This window comes from Chenopodium album, chromosome 27 (assembly GCF_948465745.1).
Source record: "Chenopodium album chromosome 27, dcCheAlbu1.1, whole genome shotgun sequence".
Classification (NCBI taxonomy): domain Eukaryota; kingdom Viridiplantae; phylum Streptophyta; class Magnoliopsida; order Caryophyllales; family Amaranthaceae; genus Chenopodium; species Chenopodium album.
Genome location: NC_137860.1, coordinates 6,779,140 through 6,798,412, shown reverse-complemented (window position 1 = coordinate 6,798,412; position 19,273 = coordinate 6,779,140). Strand labels below are relative to the sequence as shown.

The 19,273-nt window shown below is 33.5% G+C and overlaps 1 protein-coding gene across 1 annotated transcript; it reads right to left on the bottom strand.

Moving 5' to 3' along the window:
• Positions 1-1,374: 1,374 nt before the first annotated feature.
• On the bottom strand, positions 1,375-19,072 carry LOC145620195 (protein RRP6-like 3). Its single transcript, XM_081674824.1, has 12 exons — positions 18,794-19,072; positions 17,795-18,039; positions 17,506-17,604; positions 13,058-13,141; positions 12,637-12,723; positions 11,228-11,348; positions 9,590-9,792; positions 9,468-9,512; positions 5,913-6,424; positions 5,353-5,842; positions 3,552-4,192; positions 1,375-1,691 (listed from the first exon to the last, which is right to left on the bottom strand). Exons 1-12 carry the CDS (start codon positions 19,011-19,013, stop codon positions 1,619-1,621), a joined length of 2,820 nt encoding a protein of 939 aa, XP_081530950.1. The 5' UTR covers positions 19,014-19,072; the 3' UTR covers positions 1,375-1,618.
• Positions 19,073-19,273: the final 201 nt, after the last annotated feature.

The window sequence follows — 19,273 nt, the reverse complement described above, 5'->3', positions numbered from 1 at the left end:
CTGATTTTAAAAAAAAATATATATGTAGTTAGTGATAATTAATATTAAAAAATATATAAAAAATTAATAAATGATATATTATTTTAAAAAATATTATAATAATTCAAAGAACATACAGAATAAATCAAAGAACATAAAGAATAAAAATAAAGAACATTCATATAATTCTTCAGTAATTATAATAATGAACATAAGTACAATTTATAAAGAACACCATCTTCAACATTTGACAAAATATAAAAAACTTCATCTTCAACCTTAGACAAAATAAATAAACATCATCTTCAACCTTTGTCATATGGATCTCAAATTCATAAATATCAAAATTGTAAAGGAAAAAAAAAAGGCTGGAAATTTTCATTTATGGTGCTATGTGCACCCAAGCTAATACTTCAGGGTGTTTTGGCTATGCCGCTTAGTTCAGGGTGCTGAGTGCACTTACGCCATAATTCAGAGTGTTGAGGCCAATTTTGCGAAAAAACAATGATATTTTACAATAATCGTGCAAAATAATAACGAAATATAATCAAACTAATAAGCCAAATCCTGAAATTAAAATCATAACATATAAAATCAAATTACCTTTTCTGACCCATCGATTACAATGTCATAATTTGCTCGGTAGTTTCTCTCTACAAAATTCTTTATAAATTTTGTTCTATCTTAATTTGAAATTGAAATATGGTGAAATTTAATTTTGAAAGTTATGTAAAAATAGAAAATATCACATTGAATCCCATGAATTGTGGAAGAGATTTTTTTTTTTTTTTTAAAAAAAAAAAATAACAAAATGACAGCTTGCAAATGACATGTTAAAAACGCATCATTTAACACCAGGTGTACCATGAGCATGGTACAACCTAGTGTACTATGCAATTTTCATATTAAGGGAAAGCAAGTTATGTATTACGGAGAACTTTCGTTTTGAGGTCTCTTCATAATTTTGCAATCAGTCTACCTTATCATATGGTCCAACAAATTAAAAGGTTTTTTTTCCTAAAATAAATAAATAAATATATAAATAAAAACAAACTAAATGGTTTTTATCTATTACTCCCTTCGTTCCTTTTTGTTCTTTACGTTTTCATTTTAGGTTTTCCTTTTTATTCTTTACATTTAGTATTTTTCCTTTTATAGTCATAAATTTTAGACAAAATTACTCTTACTTTACGATTTAAATACTCAAATATTCTTACTTTGCCACGTGCATTTGTACTTTTAGTTCTATTTTAATGGTTTTCTAATACTCATTATTACTTTCTCTCTCCTCTCTCTTCTTTTTCCTTCTTACTTTCTTCACCTCACATGTACAATATTCTTTTCCAAAGTAAAATGGTACTTTCAATCATTAAATTATTCCAATATTCCTCTACTTTACACAATTTTTTAATAACCGCGCATAATTCCAAACGTCAAAAACAAAAGGGAATGGAGGGAAGTACAAAACTTCAGTTTAGGTACCTGTATCAATCTGATAACAAATGTCAATTCCCAAACAAGCCATACAAGAACGTGAAAGGATCAAAACTATCAAGGATAGATTGTATGGTGAAAATTTTGATTCCGGGAAAACCATCTGATTAATGTATCATATCAAGCAGCTAATCAGCAAAACTTGCTACTCCGCGATGGTATTACTATCCTTCTTCCCAGGATTATAAACGCTGAATTCTCCAAAACCTCTCTTTCCACTGGAATTAAAAACACATAAATCAGTATCAAAAGTTCTGATGGCGGATGTAGAATATTTAAGGTGGTGGGGCACTAAATTAAAAAAATAAATAAAAGAATTGTATAAAGACTTGAACCCAAAACTTTTGACACAAATTCAATACATTATCACTATGACAAAGCTAATTTGATGTTATTTATTGCATTAAATTGTATTTAACCTATAAATTTACATCACCTATAAATTTAGGTCTTAGCTTAATAAAATTTTTAAAAATTTTAAAAAATGGCGGGGCCAGTACCACCCAGGCCCCTTAATAGCTCCGCCACTTCAGAACCTCATAGAATTAACAATCGAAAGAACAAAACTGGTAAAGGAATTCAATAACTCTAACAGAAATATCAGAACAAGCGTTAACATAGTCTAGATAGCTTCTAAGTCAGCATGAATATGTATATCAATAGATTTCAATCCCAAAATAGAACATAAATAAGCAAACCAACAATTTTAATTTCAGAGAAGTCCTAGAGAAATACCAACCAAGTATTCTACACATTTCATCTTCATTTGCCAGCAGGATGCAACAAGACCACCACCCATTGAACAATTTTCATATTTACAATATTAGATAATTTTTTTTTTCAAGTTCAATTCACTTATAATCTTAACTTTCGAGAAATGTGTAAAAGTTTTAGGAAAGCAGCATTATAACAACGGAAATTTTCCACCAGCATGCAACATAATAACATGCATTAAAGAACCTTAACTTCGACCATACTAGACAGACTTCTAAATAAATTCCAAATCTCATACATGAATGACCCTAATAAAAAGCAGCTATATAGGAATTTTACTTAAAAAGAAAAGCAAATACCAAGAAGTTACATAACATCAATGCAGATCAATAAGACGAGTAGAATCAAATGCAGACACAAAGAAAATGCTGATGGATCTATATAGAAGAGTTTGCCAGCTATGTGATTTTCCCTCCAGCAAGTTTGTACATTTTGGAATATTTTTTTTGTTGGGCTTATTATTTTTATGTGGATAATCTTGCGAAGTCGAGGTCTTTGAAATGACTTCTTTATCCTATCATTATTACATTAACCTAAATGTTAAGAGACCTGTTTCATAATTATCAAGTGCTGTCGCAATTGAATACTTTATTATTTTTCTTCCCAAAATGATGAGCTAATCTGCATACGTAATCTGTAGTATAATTCAGCCTATATTTCTAAGAAATTGACAGGGTTAACCCTTTGACAAATCAAGCCATTTTCACAGTATATTTAGAGCACCAAGGAGAAAAAGCCAATCCAAAAATCTCAACTTTGCAAGACTATACATGTAAAAACATTAAGTTCAATACTCAATCCAAGACATATCAACCTGCTAGAGGAAAAGTATGTAGCCAGCAAACTCATGCAGCCTATGCAACATGAACAACCAGCCAAAAGTGCCTCGCTCAGAACTTACAACATTTCAAGATATACTTTGATGACATCTTTTACATCTCTCAATTCATACATCATATGTAAGCATCTAGGAGATTAGATGGGTGCTAATGGTCAATATGCTTATGAGTTGTATGTCACAGATATAGATAGGCGGTTTACTTCCAAATTGTACTCCAATGAAAACAACAGACAGGATACAGGAGCATAGTATGGAATCAGAAAAACTAGTAATACAGGGCCCGACAAAGCGATAATTTAAAATTCAAAATTTCACTGACAAACAGCCTTTGTACACTATATATGCCGTCTATGCATATGCAAGTCCATTAGTATAAGAGAAGTGAGGGGTTGGAGAAGTGGGAAGTGGGAGGACACAAGAGAAGCACTAAATAAAATGATAAGCATGATGTAGAACAACATACCTGTGCTTCACATCCCATCCGCCAGGAAGATAACGGGGATGGAGAGCGTCAATAAAGACTTGTCGCCACCTTTGACAAAATACATGAATCCCATCCTCTCCATGGTTTTTGAGCAAATAATCCACAACTTTTTTCCCATGAGGCCCATGTCCTAATAATGAAACCTTTGACTTACACTTTCTACCATCAACAATTGCTTGCTGAGGATTTCTAGTCTCACAGGTATTTTCAGTATCCAAAAGCATCACATCTTTGTCATCAGAGGTTCCACTGTCGGCTGAAGTCATAAGTACACCATTCACAGTAAAAGCATCCCCACTGATGTCTTTCACAGAAAACGAGGGTGTCTTTACATTTGTTTCAGGTTTGTTGACTAGCTGCAAATGCGATGCTTGATCTGTTGCATCCAGTGATCCACTGGGCTTACTAGTTACTAATGAATAATGGTTGCTCGATTGAAGCATGTCAGCAGAATTGTTCCCAGGTACCTCACCTGAAAAATTTTCTGCCAAGGAATGCTTATAGGAAGCCCCTCTTTTTTTCGCAAATTTTCTCCTTTCATTAGGACTCATGCCAACATGTAAAGCTGCCTCAAGGTCTTCATGTGATATCTCCCTACCTCCATAATAAGTCCGGACAACCTTTGTAGATACCAGGTAAATGAGACATTATCAGAAAAACAAAATCTTGTATCACGCTATTAAGCAGAAAATGCTTTGCTCTGGAGTTCACATAACATAATACAGTATAATTCAATTTGTTTTGCAAACTAACGTAGTATGCACATTCAGAATCGTAATATTACTTTTTATACATAATGGCTGAAGATTGAACGCTGGGCATATAAGCAAACTTGGGCTACCCATCAAAGGAAATTGAGAAATAACAAGAAAAGAAAACACATCAGATACAAAAGTTGCGACACAGATTATTAATAAATAAGTGCAGTACAAGGAGATAATTTGAGTATATAGTACGTTATATTGTTCTACCATAATAGTGTAGATACACAGACAAGGAAAGTAGAAAAATGAAGGCAGGTGACAGAAAAACTGTGGATAACCTTTGCTAGCAAAACCGTGAGTAAAAAGCATGATAATATGTGTTATGATATTTGTTGCTGGGCCTCTGGGGTATGTAAAGAATGATTAGGATCCATAATATTGGAGGTTACTTGATTTTAATTCCTATCTTATTTATCCACTAGAAAAATAAATTTTGGTATAGAAGTTCTTCATATCATTCCCACATGACCGATTGACCGTTGGGGAGTATAAATGGCATACTACATGTAATCTACCTTGTTCTTCAATCTCAGATTTTGAATTCTATATCTAACAATGCAATCACCTCAAGCAATGAATTAATAATAGCAGCGCTACAACCTTCTAACCCAGTGCACACAAAAAGTAAGTTTAGCGTTAAATGTCAGTTGTAGATGCCGTATGGCTTTAATTAATGAAATATAGAGTCCTTAAGGACTTCTTTCAAAAAAAAAAGAAAAGAGTTAATTTTCTAGCCAATCTACATTCACAAGCATGCATGAAAAAGTGGACAAAGCAGTCAACACTCAACATCCCAATATTAAACAAGAAAGTTTGCAACTTATAGTCTTATATCCATAGATGTAACATCAACTGATAGAAATAAAAAAAAATTTAAACCTGGAAGATGCCACCAGCTGACCAGGACAAAATAATGAAGATCCAACTCACAATGATAAAACACCATTGACTTACTTTTATGCTTCCATGCAAAAAAAAAAAAAAAATTAAAAATAAAAATGAAAAAAGTTCCACACCTTCACCAGTTCCTCGTGACGTTTGGATGGCATCCTTGTTCCATGCCTCAGAAGCGCCATAGCTGCTGTTCGCAGTTGCAAGGGTGAAACACCTACTTCCTGATCTTGCAGTTCAGGTGTCTCAGTATGCTGCAGTTGTCCTGAATCTACCACTTTTGTCACATAAAGTGGAATACGATATTCAGCAGCAACAAGTTTTTTATACTTTTCAGCTGCGGCATGAGCAACTTCGTGGCAATCAACACACAGCAGGACTATATCATGAGAACGGTGACTTTTAAGGTGCTCAGGAAAATGCATTCTGTAGCAAGAAGGTATTATCCGATACCTTAAATAATGTTTGTTCTCACCACAGCTAACACACAAGTTTCTTTTACTTTGGATGTAGAAGTCATTGTCTTCATCTTCTGGGCGTCCCTTGGGTTCAAACAAAAGCATGATAGCTTGAGGGTTGTCATCCATAAGTTTTGCTAAGTTGCGGCTAAGGTACCTATAGATACAATATTATTAGTATCAAATAGAATGGTAGATGTAGCCAAACATATTTAATCACGACCAACCATTCAAGCTTTTTGTGATCACAATAACATAGCAACCGGCCGTCACTAGCATATATCCTACAGTTATGATAAACTGGAGCTTTGCATGAGAATTTTTGAACAAAGAGCTCTCTTGAAGCCTTGCGTGTAACTAGCTTTCCATTTCTCACCCCATTTTTCGTCGATATTGACCCATTTTCAAGTTTCAGGTTGGAACCAAAGAGAAGATTGTAGTTGTAAGTAGACAGCGAGCAACTCCCATTTGGACCAAGGTGCTTATGAAGAAGCCTTCTCAAAATATCAACAGAGTTGCTTTGTTCTTCTTTCAACAAGCCATGGACATCATCCCAATGACTGTAGATGACAGGAGAAGGTGATATTATGCTGGATGAGGATGGGTGTGAATCAATATCTTCATCAGCTGCAGAAATGACGGTGTAGATTTGTGTTTCAGATTCTGGATTCTTTTCCGCAAGAGCAACAATAGCCTGGTCTGATAATACATATCTCAAGCTTTCATCATGAACACGAGCCTGAAATTAAGAATTAAAAATCACTGAACAGCCCAATTGACAATATTGATGTAAAAAGCAACTTAAGGTAAAACTGTAAGAGAACACTACACCAAGCTAATTTTCTCATTCAATTAAAAAAAGCACACAATAATTTTCCAAGTTACTCATAACAGTACAGAGGTTGTACAAGACTCAAACTCAAGACAAACAACGCGATGCAACTTCATAGTGAAGAAACATAGATTTCATCACCTTTTCGACAGCCCACAGGCATCTAGAGATATATTAATGTCTCTTAATAAGGTATCTTTGTCTCAAGGTTATGTTGGTATTGATTTAGTCAGAGGTTGATGTGAATCAAGAGGCTTATTCTTTTGAAGGAGTTAACACACTTTTAGAAGGTCTTAATAACTCCAGTAGAGGCTGCCCAAACAAGGAAAGAAGCAAGGAGAAGTTCAATTGCTTAATAGATAAAGAAGGAAGCATGATTTAAAAAGATGAAGAAATGTCATGTTTGACTTCCGGTGACGACTCTGGTTGCCACGCGCTGAACCAGACCCCACGCGCCGACTCCTTAGCTCCGGCTGATGGTGGTCAGGCGTGTGCCCCTCCGTGGTGGCGTGTGTAACACTTTCCGACTTCGGGAAGAAATGGATGATTTTTCTTACTTAGTTTTTTCTAGAGTTTTTGCTTGCAAGTTTTTATCTTTCATTTGAAAGGGCGTTTCTTGGTTTAAGCACTTAGGATTCCTTTTCATTTCTGTTATTTTAGTTTAATAAATTTCCTTAGTTGATTAGGATTTGTTTTAGGAATTATAGACTAAGTTAAACTAGTCTTACTACTAGTTTCCTAATCTAAGTAGAACTAGTTTTCCTATTCAATTTAGGTTACTTGGAGCTAAAGGCTAGGAATTAGTTGGTTTTTCGTCTATAAATAGGGGATTTTCGTGGCTTTGTAAAACATATAACAAATACACAAAAAATTCAGTTGAATAAAAGTTCATTGTTTAGCTTTTTGCTTAAACGTTTTTGCTAGTTAACAATTCAAGGAGTTGGACAGTTGGTTAAAGATTAGAACATTAAACACTTAGTGTCTAGGAGTAGGCTAAGAGTTTAATCTCACAATAATTAGCGTCCAGGAGTGGGTTAATTAATTTGGGGATTCGAATCATTAGTTTCAAGAGTATTCCTGTGAGGAGAAATATCGGTTTGTTTTTATTCAATCTTAAAGATTTCTTTCAAGGTTGGATCTTTATTTCAAGATTGTGATTTTTCTAAAAATTTGACTAAAGAAGGGGTTACAATACACATCAGAGGTTAATGCCCAAAGTATTCCCTATTCTTCTTCACTCGGACTATAGAACAGAGGTCTACTGAAAAAACAGAGAAAGTTGATATTTCTGAAGTTACATAATCTCATTCTATGACAAATTTTAACAGCAAAACCTAATCCTATAACTAGAAAGAGCTCTACAAGTAAGGTTTGTGCACCACATACTATACATGAAGTTACTTTATTTTAATTCAACAATTCTCAATGGTCCAAAATCTAGTGTTATTGAATTAACAGAGAACGTTGCAATTACCATCAGGTTACATGACTCATGGTTCAGAAATATGGTTTTCATTGCGATCGCGGTGTTGCAAGTGCAATTATGATTTGTCGATCACAAACCATGTCACGGTTTTCACAATGCAAGTTTAATTTCGAAGTCTTTTTGAGATTTGATAGTAGTTGTACACTATTTGAGTAGTTAAAATAGAATAGTAAAGCATTATAGTCACTAATGGTGACTGGTGAGACATGGGGTATCTTTCACTATATCTACAAAAGTAACTTTTGAGTGACACAAGGAATTTAACGTTCAACACGGGGTGATATAAGATTGGAACATTTGGCTCAACCAAGGTCGTGGGTTTTGACATACTCCTTGTTGATGCAGACAATTTCAGTTCAGTCAATTGAATATTCTTTACAATACAACCCAACCAAAATATTGCACCTTAGTGTTAACACCATGGATGCAAGCTTTTGATTGTTTTAAAAATCAGCCAATCACAGTTTGCCAAGAAGCAATATCCCTATGGATGTCCAGAATTTAGGGCTATAGTCTTCAGGTGGCTCCTAAGTTAAAGGCCACCTTTAAATGTCCTTTTTTCAGCACAAACACAGTGATCAGAGGAAGCCCTCATTAATGCTTCCATTGTAAACTCTTCCATTTAACCATTCTTGTACTTATTTCCTCAAACCCATGCTAGCTTTGACCATTTACGAAAATACAATTCCCAAAATTCCTTGGCACAGCTCTTTGTAGCTCACTTATTCATTCGCAATAAACAGATTTCTAGATCTTCCTTTCACTATAGCCTCATTTAAGTTATCACATGAAAGATAAACCACAACACCTTGGTTACACTACTTTTGGACTGTACATAACTAAGCCGAAGAAACGTAAATTAAATCCACTAATAGTTTTAATTTATAACATTATGGCGATTCAATGTAAAAACCTAATTTCTTGACAGAGTTAAAAACCTAATTTCTTGACAGAGTTACCTAATCGAGTGATCGATGTAATCTCAGTCTAAGAGCTTTTCGATTCTCAAGCATTAATTAGATGCAGAGTAGGGACTCCCTTTGAAAATTTACTATCTGAATTCTGAAATAATCAAGAAAAAATATTTTTAAAAAATGAAAGGGAAAAAATAAAAATAAAATAACCACTCTCCCAAACAAGAATGGAACAAAATAAATAAATAAAAATAAAACTCTCCCAAATAAGAATTGAACAAAGCACTTTTTTTGTGTCTAAGGATACATGGGCCAACCTTGAAGAATACAGTTGTGAAAACTAATTTGAAAAAATAATGTTAATTTGTGTTTAACAGTGCACATTGTGCAATTAAATGTAATATTGGATGTAGGCATGAACATGTTTTTGATTGGATGTGCCAAACTGCCTACATCTAAGAGAAGTTACCCACTTGATAAACAACGATCGAATGGATGGTTCATGCATAAATTTAAAAGGAATCGTAAGTGTCAAAACTTAATTACTAACCATTAAGTCTCTCCAGGCGCAAAGTTTTCTTATGTGATTCTGGACCTGGTAAAAGCATCAGAATAGCAATATAATATTTCAGGCAGAATAGCTACATGATAACAAATATATAACTTGTGTACCTGTGGTCCTGAAATTTCAGAGACAGAAAGTCCTTGATTATTCAAATAACGAGAAATTATTGATGATGCTACAGATTCTCCAGGAAAAGAATCAGACTCTTTGCAAAACAGTTGCAAACTAATCGTATTTGACCTGCGTATAGACTCGGGGAGGAATTGGAACCTGACATCCTGAGGTGTTGAATCTTTTGGTTGACTGGTATCTGTTGATATTTTTTTCTATGAAGAATATGATGAACAAATTCTAATCTAGAACATTCAAGGCTGATAATGCATATAAACAAAGCTACCAAAGTACTTTTTCTTACATGACGAATATATCTATACTTAGGCTATTTTCTCTTCACCTTATTTAAGAAACTTAGGCCCTGTTCTATTCACCTTTAAAAAATTATATTAATTATAAACAAGTCAAACAAAATAAAATTAAGGATTTTTTTTTGTGTTCTACCACCCAGGAATACACTACCTCCGTTCTTTTATGTTCGACTGAGTCTATGGATACGCAATTTGAATATTGAAAAATGTGAGTGGGTGTAAGATAGAGTAGGATTAAGTGAGCGAAAGTTCATAAAGGTCGCTAGATGTAAGAAAAGAGTGATTAAGTAAGATATAGTGTGTGGAAAGAAGTATTTATTATGGAGTAAAAGGGGTAAGATGGAAAAGGGGATAAGCCTAAAATAGAATAAAACAAAGTGAATAGAACGATAAAAAGTGGACTATAATGAGAAGTGGGTAGAACAAAAAATAATAACGGGAGTAATACTATAACATACTGAATCAATAAAAGTAAGATTTCTAATCGATAGATCTAAACCAAGTTCAACAAAAAATAATATAATTCTAGTAAACTAATATAAGTTTAAGTTATGTAGATATAGGGTGAAAAGGGAGTAATACTATAATATATTGAATCAATAAAAGTAAGATTTCTAATCAATAAATCTAAACCAAGCTCAACAGAAAATATTTTAATTCCGGTAAAACTAATACAAGTTTAAGTTACGTAGATATAGGGTGAAGAGAATAGGATACCACTCGTTAAAAAAAAAAAAAAAAAATTATGCGTGTAATTCGTAAATCTTGTAATATCCTTGTTTGGATCAATTCATAGAGATGGGTAAGATTTTTTTATTTTTTATTTTATTTTATTTTATTTTATTTTTTTTTGCAAGAATGTTTTTAGTGTTCAAGGCAATGGAATTTCCCCATGTAAAACTACTTGCCCAAGTAAATCATCTCTCTTCAGACTTGGAGAGTTTTCTTTCAACTAAGTGAAAGTAATTCTATGTTAACACTTAAAAATAATAATATTGCAGTATTCAGCTTGAGTTGATGAGTTTATCATCTGGAAGAATTCTTTCCTCCACCTCCTATTCCTAGATAAATCTCTGAATCGTCATGAGCTTTCAATCACTCTGTACAAAGGATGATTTTGTTTTTAGTTTCCTAATAACGTTTTTTAATCTTTAAATAAGGGGAAAACATCATACGTAGTATGCATTATGCAGAGTATTCATCCGTGATAAATGTAGAAGGATTTTCTCATATTGAGTTTTTAATCATTTAGTATCTCTTTTGTTCTACTGCATCTATTATAAAACCCCAACAACTTTAAAATAAATAGTAGACTTATACCTTTATCTTTTGCTTCAAGCTCCTTGATCAAGCATCGTGCTATATAAAGAAGAAAATGTGCATCTAATCGGGCATACTCCACCATGTCTTCAGGAAGAGGGCGCTGTCTCCAATCTTCGCGCTAGACAAAGTGGCAACATCACATCAATAGTTACTCTATATTAAGATCTTCCCCTTTGATCCTCTCTCCTTAGGGGTATGTGGAAAAGAATGAGAAATGATAAAGAAATTTCAAACAGATTATGAAGAATCTAATAGGTCTGTGTGTAATATACTAAATTACTAACATTAATACTTTCAAATCTACAATTATAGGCTTATGGTTATGCCTTTCATGATAAGCTTATTATTACAAGTATTATATATTCCAAATATTAGGAATCCATATGCCACTTACATAGAATTGCAGTTTACCATAAACACCAGTATATTGGATCTTCTGCTTTGGCAACTATTCAATATTAAAAATTAGCCGGGGACCTAGCAACAATATCAGAGATCATTTTAAGCTTAGTATCTTAATCTGCTCTGCCTTATTGAAAAAATATTCAACAATTCATTATCTGCATTATTCAAGATGTGCATGTACTAATTACAGTCTTAAATTCCCTACTAGTCTACTAACACAGCTCAAGCTGAAATTGAAATATTTCGAAAGCACCCTTCTGCAAGGCAATTGCTAGGACACCATCCCTTTCTAGACATGAAATTTTGTTATCTTTGATAATCCACCAAGTAAATTTATAGTCTTTAAACTAATTATCTTACCCTACATAATAAGAACTTACTATACAGTTTGAAAAACTAAATACACTTTATTGATTTGTTCCCACCTCATAGATGCAAACACTTAAGTTTCACCTTGGAAAAACTGAGGAAAAATCACCAAAGTTCATATTCCACTTTTGTGTATGTAATAAACTAACCTAAGGAGTGGCACTACAGATAGTCTTGTATTTTAGGTTAATAGTCTTTAATTTTATTATAAATAGGGGGGGGGGGGGTGGTAAATCCTTAGGAGAGTTGTGACCTAAAGTCACTGGTGGAGAATTCCAGCCTAAAGCCACTATCTTGTGAAATCGTTTGTTAATATAAATCAAAGCTTCAATCTTTACATTTTAATCTAATTGTTTTTTTTGCAACCTACCTTGAGTCTATTACAGTGAATCAGAAAGACAGAAAACTAATAAAAACAAACTAATGGAGACAAGTGCAACCCTGAAAGAGGGGTTCTACTTCAGACTACCTATGCCATCAGTATGCAAATTTGTAATTCCAACTTTCTGAACATAAATGTCAGTTCCTTATCTTCTTTGCACAATTCTTGCAAAATCAATAGGTAATACAAAGACAATCATATTATTTAAAAGCAAAATGTAAGCCTGAACAATGAAATGATATGACCCTACCTGTAATAATTTGTTTGTGGTAACACCACAATAGGTCTCAAGTAAGTATGCCAGAGATTTATGTGGTTTAGATAGAATTTCACATGCCTGCACAAAAATAAGGTAGAGGAGTCATGCCATGCATCTTAAAAAACAAGAACCCAAACATGATTGATAATCTACAATAAAATAGTACAGTATAACACTTTAATAAACCAAGTTTATGCTACAACAGACCTTGCAATAGTACTGGAATAACAGATATTCTAATGAATTATCTTATGAGATTTTCAATAGGATCACTAATTGTACACTTCATTATTCCTTTCAACCATTAGACTTTTTAAAGATAATGCACATGAGGTTTATTTATTCTGCATTTATTAACTTTTACAACCAATTGACCTTTAATTGACAATGTGATAAGGAAAAGGACAAAGACCTTTGCAGTATCGAACATGTTAACCACATAAATGTGGAAGTCTCTTTGCAGCCAAAGCACATCATTGTCTGCACCGTGAAACACCTGCAATTGAGGAAAAATGACCACTGAAACCTGTATATTTCTGTGAGTATAACTACCTAGTTATTGGAGGGATAGGCAAATAAGTCCACAGCAAACACATTACATTCAGCAATAAGTCAGATTCACTTAGCTCCTATAACATAAAGAATGAAAGAAAAAAGGAAATAAATGCGCTTCTGGTTGTCTACATTTGTGTAATCCAGTACCATAAGTCAGACTCACTTCTGTTTATTAAACCTTTAGCTAAAATTATAAACAGATGTTCAAAGTCTTTCACATCAGAACGGATGTGCTCCCCGAATTCCAGGGACCAGTAGCTTCTGTCTCACAGCTATCAGGTCTGCAACTCTGCACATACCTGATTAGAGCCTTTCCACCTATAGTTTCTTTGCATGTTACTTCAAAACATGTTCCGAAGCTCAAGTCCAAATCAACATCAACAAAAATAAGGGATCAAGGAATGTCCAATTGCCCTTGAAGTACATCAAAATCATAAAACACCCTCTGAGTGCAGAATTAGCACTAAGACCTTGTTCACTTCACCTTATTTTTGTTGAACTGAAATTATTTTTACTGTATTTTTGCTGAACTAAAATTATTTTTACTGTAATGAGTAATGACATTATCATCACTGAGCTGAAATTAATTTTGCTAAACTAAAATTATTTTTATTGATTCTCTATTATATTTTTTCTTCTATGTTAAAAATTTTTACTAAATTGAACTTATTTTAATTCAACTGAAATTATTAAAAATTGGAATTAATTTTAATGAATATTTTTTTTTAAGGTGAGTGAACAGGGCCTAAATGCTCTTCATTCATGTCAAGATGAGGACTAAAGTGCATTCAAAATGATGTAAAAATGACCACTTATCAAATTACCACAAGGTTACCGAACTATTTGTCCCTAAACAACCAAAATGAGGGAACGTTTTAAAGAGGTCTTTCAGAAAGGCTAGGCTTGCAAAGATTCAAATTTTTCCAAAGCTGCAAAAGAAGACTGTGAAATGGATGCTAAAGGAGGAGCATAGAAAGAGACTAACTTCGACCTAGCAAGCCAATAAGAACAATATTCAGGTTGATTTGACCGATAAAACATCCCTCTTCTAATCTTCTATCAATCTCAAATCAGTCCAACAAGGTGACATCACAAGACTCTCACACATGAGCCACAAAATTAAAACTGCAGAGTAGAGACCAGAGAAAGCATCTCATCATTTGAAATTCTTCACTATAAGTTTGAATTGTGACTTTATCCACCAAATCACCGATAGATACACACTCTTTAGTCTAACCATAAGGGCTTTATAGGGTTGTAATGAGACTTGGGACCAAAATATTACTCCCTTTGTGGGCTCCGTCCCTTATTTAGTGGCCTATTTGGTTTTTTTCACGGGAATTAAGAAAGATGTAGATTTCTTAAAACTAATTATTGTGAGTACAAATATGCATTTGGGGTTAGAAAGAGATAGAGAGAAAAGAGAGAAAGAAAAGGTAGTTGATAATTATTCAAGAGAGGATGAGAGAAAGTGCTGGAAACTGATGTCAAAAGTACAAAAAAATAACAGAAAATTGATGATAACTCATAAAAAGAGTGTGATTTTGTCAAAAAGTACACTCTTTAAATAGAAATAGGCTAATAATTTTGGCTACTTAAAAATGGAATACAAGCCACTATATAAGGGACGGAGGAAGTAAGAATCATAGAAGAAAGTGGTGATTAAAACCTAAACTAGTGAAGCAACTTCAATCATAGAACACCAACTACATTCAATCACAAGTACTGATTAAATTTTCATTTAACTATCCACTTGACAAGTTTACAGCCATACTTAAAACTTCTATTCCACAACTAAGAGACAAAATTATTATATATATCAACATATTTTCTCTTTCAGTGGATTACAATTGTTTCACTATATTCATCATCCTTTTCCTTTCATTTTCATCTTTTTTTTTAGGACACACTACTACTTTTTTTTCCTTTTAATTTAAAACAAAAAAGCATTTCTATATACATAATTACATACACTGACACCATTTTAAAATGAAGCATAACTATTGTTAACAAAGCCAGCTTACAATGTTGCCAAATGTTACTCAAATGGAATGTTTCCACCCTCGTAGCTACCCATTGGCTCTTTTTGCGGCTTTTCACCTTTCAGAACTCTTTCAATATCAGGTTGGAAAATCCAAATTTGTGGGTTGTATATTACCATTGCCTCCAGATGAGGGAGGAAGGCATAATATCATTAGCACATCCACCTTAGCCTACAACACCATCATCCTCTAATCAATGCATGGTTTTTAAAGAGCACAACTCAATTCTTGTTGAACCAAGAGCCACTAAGACTTCTTAAATAAATTACAAAAGATGAAATAATAATGCCCAAGTGTAGAAATAAATCCTTAGAATTGTGTCACCTAGAAAAGATAACGTTAACAATAAGTCTGCAATCGTACATATCAGAAGGGTAATCCTTAGTAGTAAGTCATTATCCTACTTCCTTTTAGGCTAACCAAAAGTTTTCCAAAAGAGTATGCAACAATACATACAATAGGGACAATCCTTAGGGCTTATCTTACCTCTTCTAAGCCAACCAAAAACCTTATTGACATTCCTCATAATCATTTTTTCAGGTTGGCCGATTAATTGGAAGGTGATGTTCATTGGAAAACTATTGATGGCATGGTGGATTAAAAAGTTAGAAAGGAACTCAAAAGTCATTCGCTTGTAAGTCTAACCAACTAACTAGCCTTTTAGCAAAAACAATGGCTTAACATTGTTTCCCACCCCTAAAGCCACTGCTACGCCGTGCTATAAAATAAGTAGATTCCAATTTGCAATTTTGATGATTATAATTCATATCTTTTATGGTTGTTCCTTGAGGATTGAGTCTCTAGTAAAATAAATTCCATAGTATGTCTCTTCTTTCTCCATTGATAGTTCTTGTTGAAAGTGCTCTTGTTCATTTTTTTTATCTTAATAATATGCAATTGATGTTTTGTTCATGTATCTAACATAAATTTTATTGATTGATTTTGCTATTTCCATGGATTGCTATTATTCTCCCAGAGGATGGGTGAAACCTTTAATGACTTCGTAGATACTTGATTACATGTGAAGGTTATAACTTTGGGCTGTTGTTTAGGTGAAATTTAGGGACTTCTTTTGCTAGTTTATATGATTGATCGTCATAGAATAGTCTCCTCAACAACAAATTGAATAAAGTTAAGTAGAAGGCTCTATTTTTCTTTATTTTCCTAAAAGACTATGAATATAGGAAATTTTAGCCAATGGAATTGGTTATTGTGATCAATAATGTTGTTTTATTTTTATTTATTTATTTATTTTTTTGAAGAAATAATGTTGTTTTATTGTTTGAATTACATTCAAGACTAATATGTTTTTCCACCTAGATGGAGAGTTTGGAGACAGTAATTTGGTTCTAATACAATTTCTATGATTGATTTGGTGTAAATCCATTCAAGATACCAGCACTATGGTGAACACTTCTTGATTAAGGCAACGGACCAGAGACCAAACCAATTAGGTCAGACCACTTAAAACCATTTTGGTCTTTATTTATAATTTTTGCACCAGGTTTCGATAAATGCCACTGCTCGCAGGCTTGCAGCTACTTGCCAACTATATTGCCTCCTCTTCTCTCAGTGTATCATGTTGTATTAAGAATGCAATTAGAACTTAGTGGTTAGTAGAGAATGCCCAAGAATTGGCGATTCTAGCCATAAGCAGATGCATTTCTTGAGTATTATATGTGTTCTTATTGCTCAAAGAAAAAGTCTCTAAAAAACCAAATGTATATTCGTTCTGCTATATATTCTGAAATCTGTATGATAGTATGATTATGATCACATTATTCAAATATTAAAAAAACGCTGAAAACGACAAAGCTGAGGATGTTCAAAATCTAGACCAGACAAGAAAATACAGGTCCGCCCTGTCTGAATTGATTTATTACCAGACTAGTCTTGTATCGACAGCCAACAGGGTTGCCTCGATTCCACCCTGTTCTACCACAGTTCTTGACCAGTTGTGAATCAATGTAGGTTCCTAAATTGTCAATAATATTATGTACACCTCCTTAATGAGTGACCTAGGGGAGGTCGTACTCATGGAAATTGGTAATTAAGGTCATTTCTTCATACTTCATGTAGGAAGCAAAATATCTAATCCTCTCTATATTATTTTGGTAGTAACAAGCTATGTGCATAATTTGGAAAATAAAAAGTCATACAAAAGTGTTTAATGTTGGGAATTATTTTTTATAAGATAGTAAATCTTGGAAAAACAAATAAGTCATTCAGATTTTCCTGAAGATTATCATATGGTAGCTATTACCTTGACAACATTAGGATCAGAGAAAACAGACTGCAGCATATGAATAGAGTCATGTAAAGCGATGGTGTCGACAAGATAATCCTCCTTCTGAGTTGAAATCTGTTTGACATATAGGTTTATGGTGAGATTAACACATTCAATTCCAAACAGGAATGAGGCATTCTCCTCGGGCTTAGGAAGGGAAGAATGCGACAGCAGGGCAATACCTCACCAAAAACAAGCTAGCCTAATCTTCTATATAAAAATATTTGGTGAATAGATATTAAGGGAGAAAAACTTAACATATTACCTGTATTAAAGCAGTGAAACCCAGAAATGATCGTAGGCTGTGCTGCTCTGTGTCCACAGCAAATAACTTTTCTTCACTCAATACATCAACAAGTTCTTGCAATTGTGACTCTGACTCCACCCAAACATGTGACTTGCTCATTTCCGTCTTTGATATCTCATCAAAAATGATATAATCATTTTGAGTATTCTCCAACAACGTCATAATCTCTCTTTCATAAGGGTGCACATTAGATGATTCAGCGGCTGCAGAAATGAGGAACAAAATCGCAAAGCTAAATTCAGCCTGAATTTGTTAATGCATCCTTGAAAAGGAGAGAAGAAAATTCCATCTTCGTTCATATTCATTATTCAGTACCATCAGTTTAGACATTTCAAATTGGATTCATCAAATGAAATGCATATGCAGACATACATTTCAATATGTCATGGAGGATAAGATAAGTCAGCTCGATGGTATTTGGGCTTTTGGTGGGGAAAAAAGCCGAGGGTAATATCTTTCTTTCTGCTGTTATTGTTTGTTAGTTGCCAAACCAATTAAATAATTGAACAAATACTTAAAGACTGCATGACTCCTAGTCTAATTTCTCCAAACATCCAAAACATTAGACATTCACACTCCAATCTGGCAATATTCGACAACATGTGCTCGATTATCCATTGTATTGTAGGCATCAAATGACACCTTGCTCAACTATGCATATTGACTTTGATCCATCAAAGTTGCAGTTGAACTATTCAAGTATAAAATAAATCAATCAATCAATTAGGGTTTAAATTAATAAACAGTAAAATCATCATAACAATTCTGAAAAAATGGAAGTAAATTAGCTCCAATCTAATTTTAATTCGGACTAAAATCATCTAATTATAATATATATTTGCTAATTCAGGACTTAGTTCAAGCATCAAAAATTATGTCATGAACAATCATATACTAAACTTCAGCAAGAATAATTATAATATAACATCAATATCAATCAATTATTAAAGTTCATACCATTACTAGAATCAGAAACCTTAAGATGCTTGAAAGAAGAGTAAGAATTATCAGCCAAAACTCGCTTGAAAGAAGATTGTGGCTTGAATTCAGAGGATAAATAGCACGATAATCTGCTACTACGACGTCGTCGGCGATGATCAAGAGTAAAGTAGAGAGAGATTGCGGAAATGCATGCGATTGCGATTGCAATGGTGAATTTCAGCTCTTTCTGTCGCATTTTCTTAGTTTTTCTTTGGGTTTGTGTTTGTGTTTGTGTTTGGAGTCAATTGTTCACTCTGCTTTCATGCTTTGAAAGAAAAGGTGTACTTCAAGAAGCGGCGGGAAACTAGAGAGTATAGGGACATTGACTCGAACGCTAAAGAGGGCTTGTTAAATGGGTTAGGTCCGGAGTAACCATAATCGAGTTCGGACCAGTAAAATGAACCGGACTAAATTAGTCATTTCAAACGGCTAACATAAAGTCATAAATGCATTTGT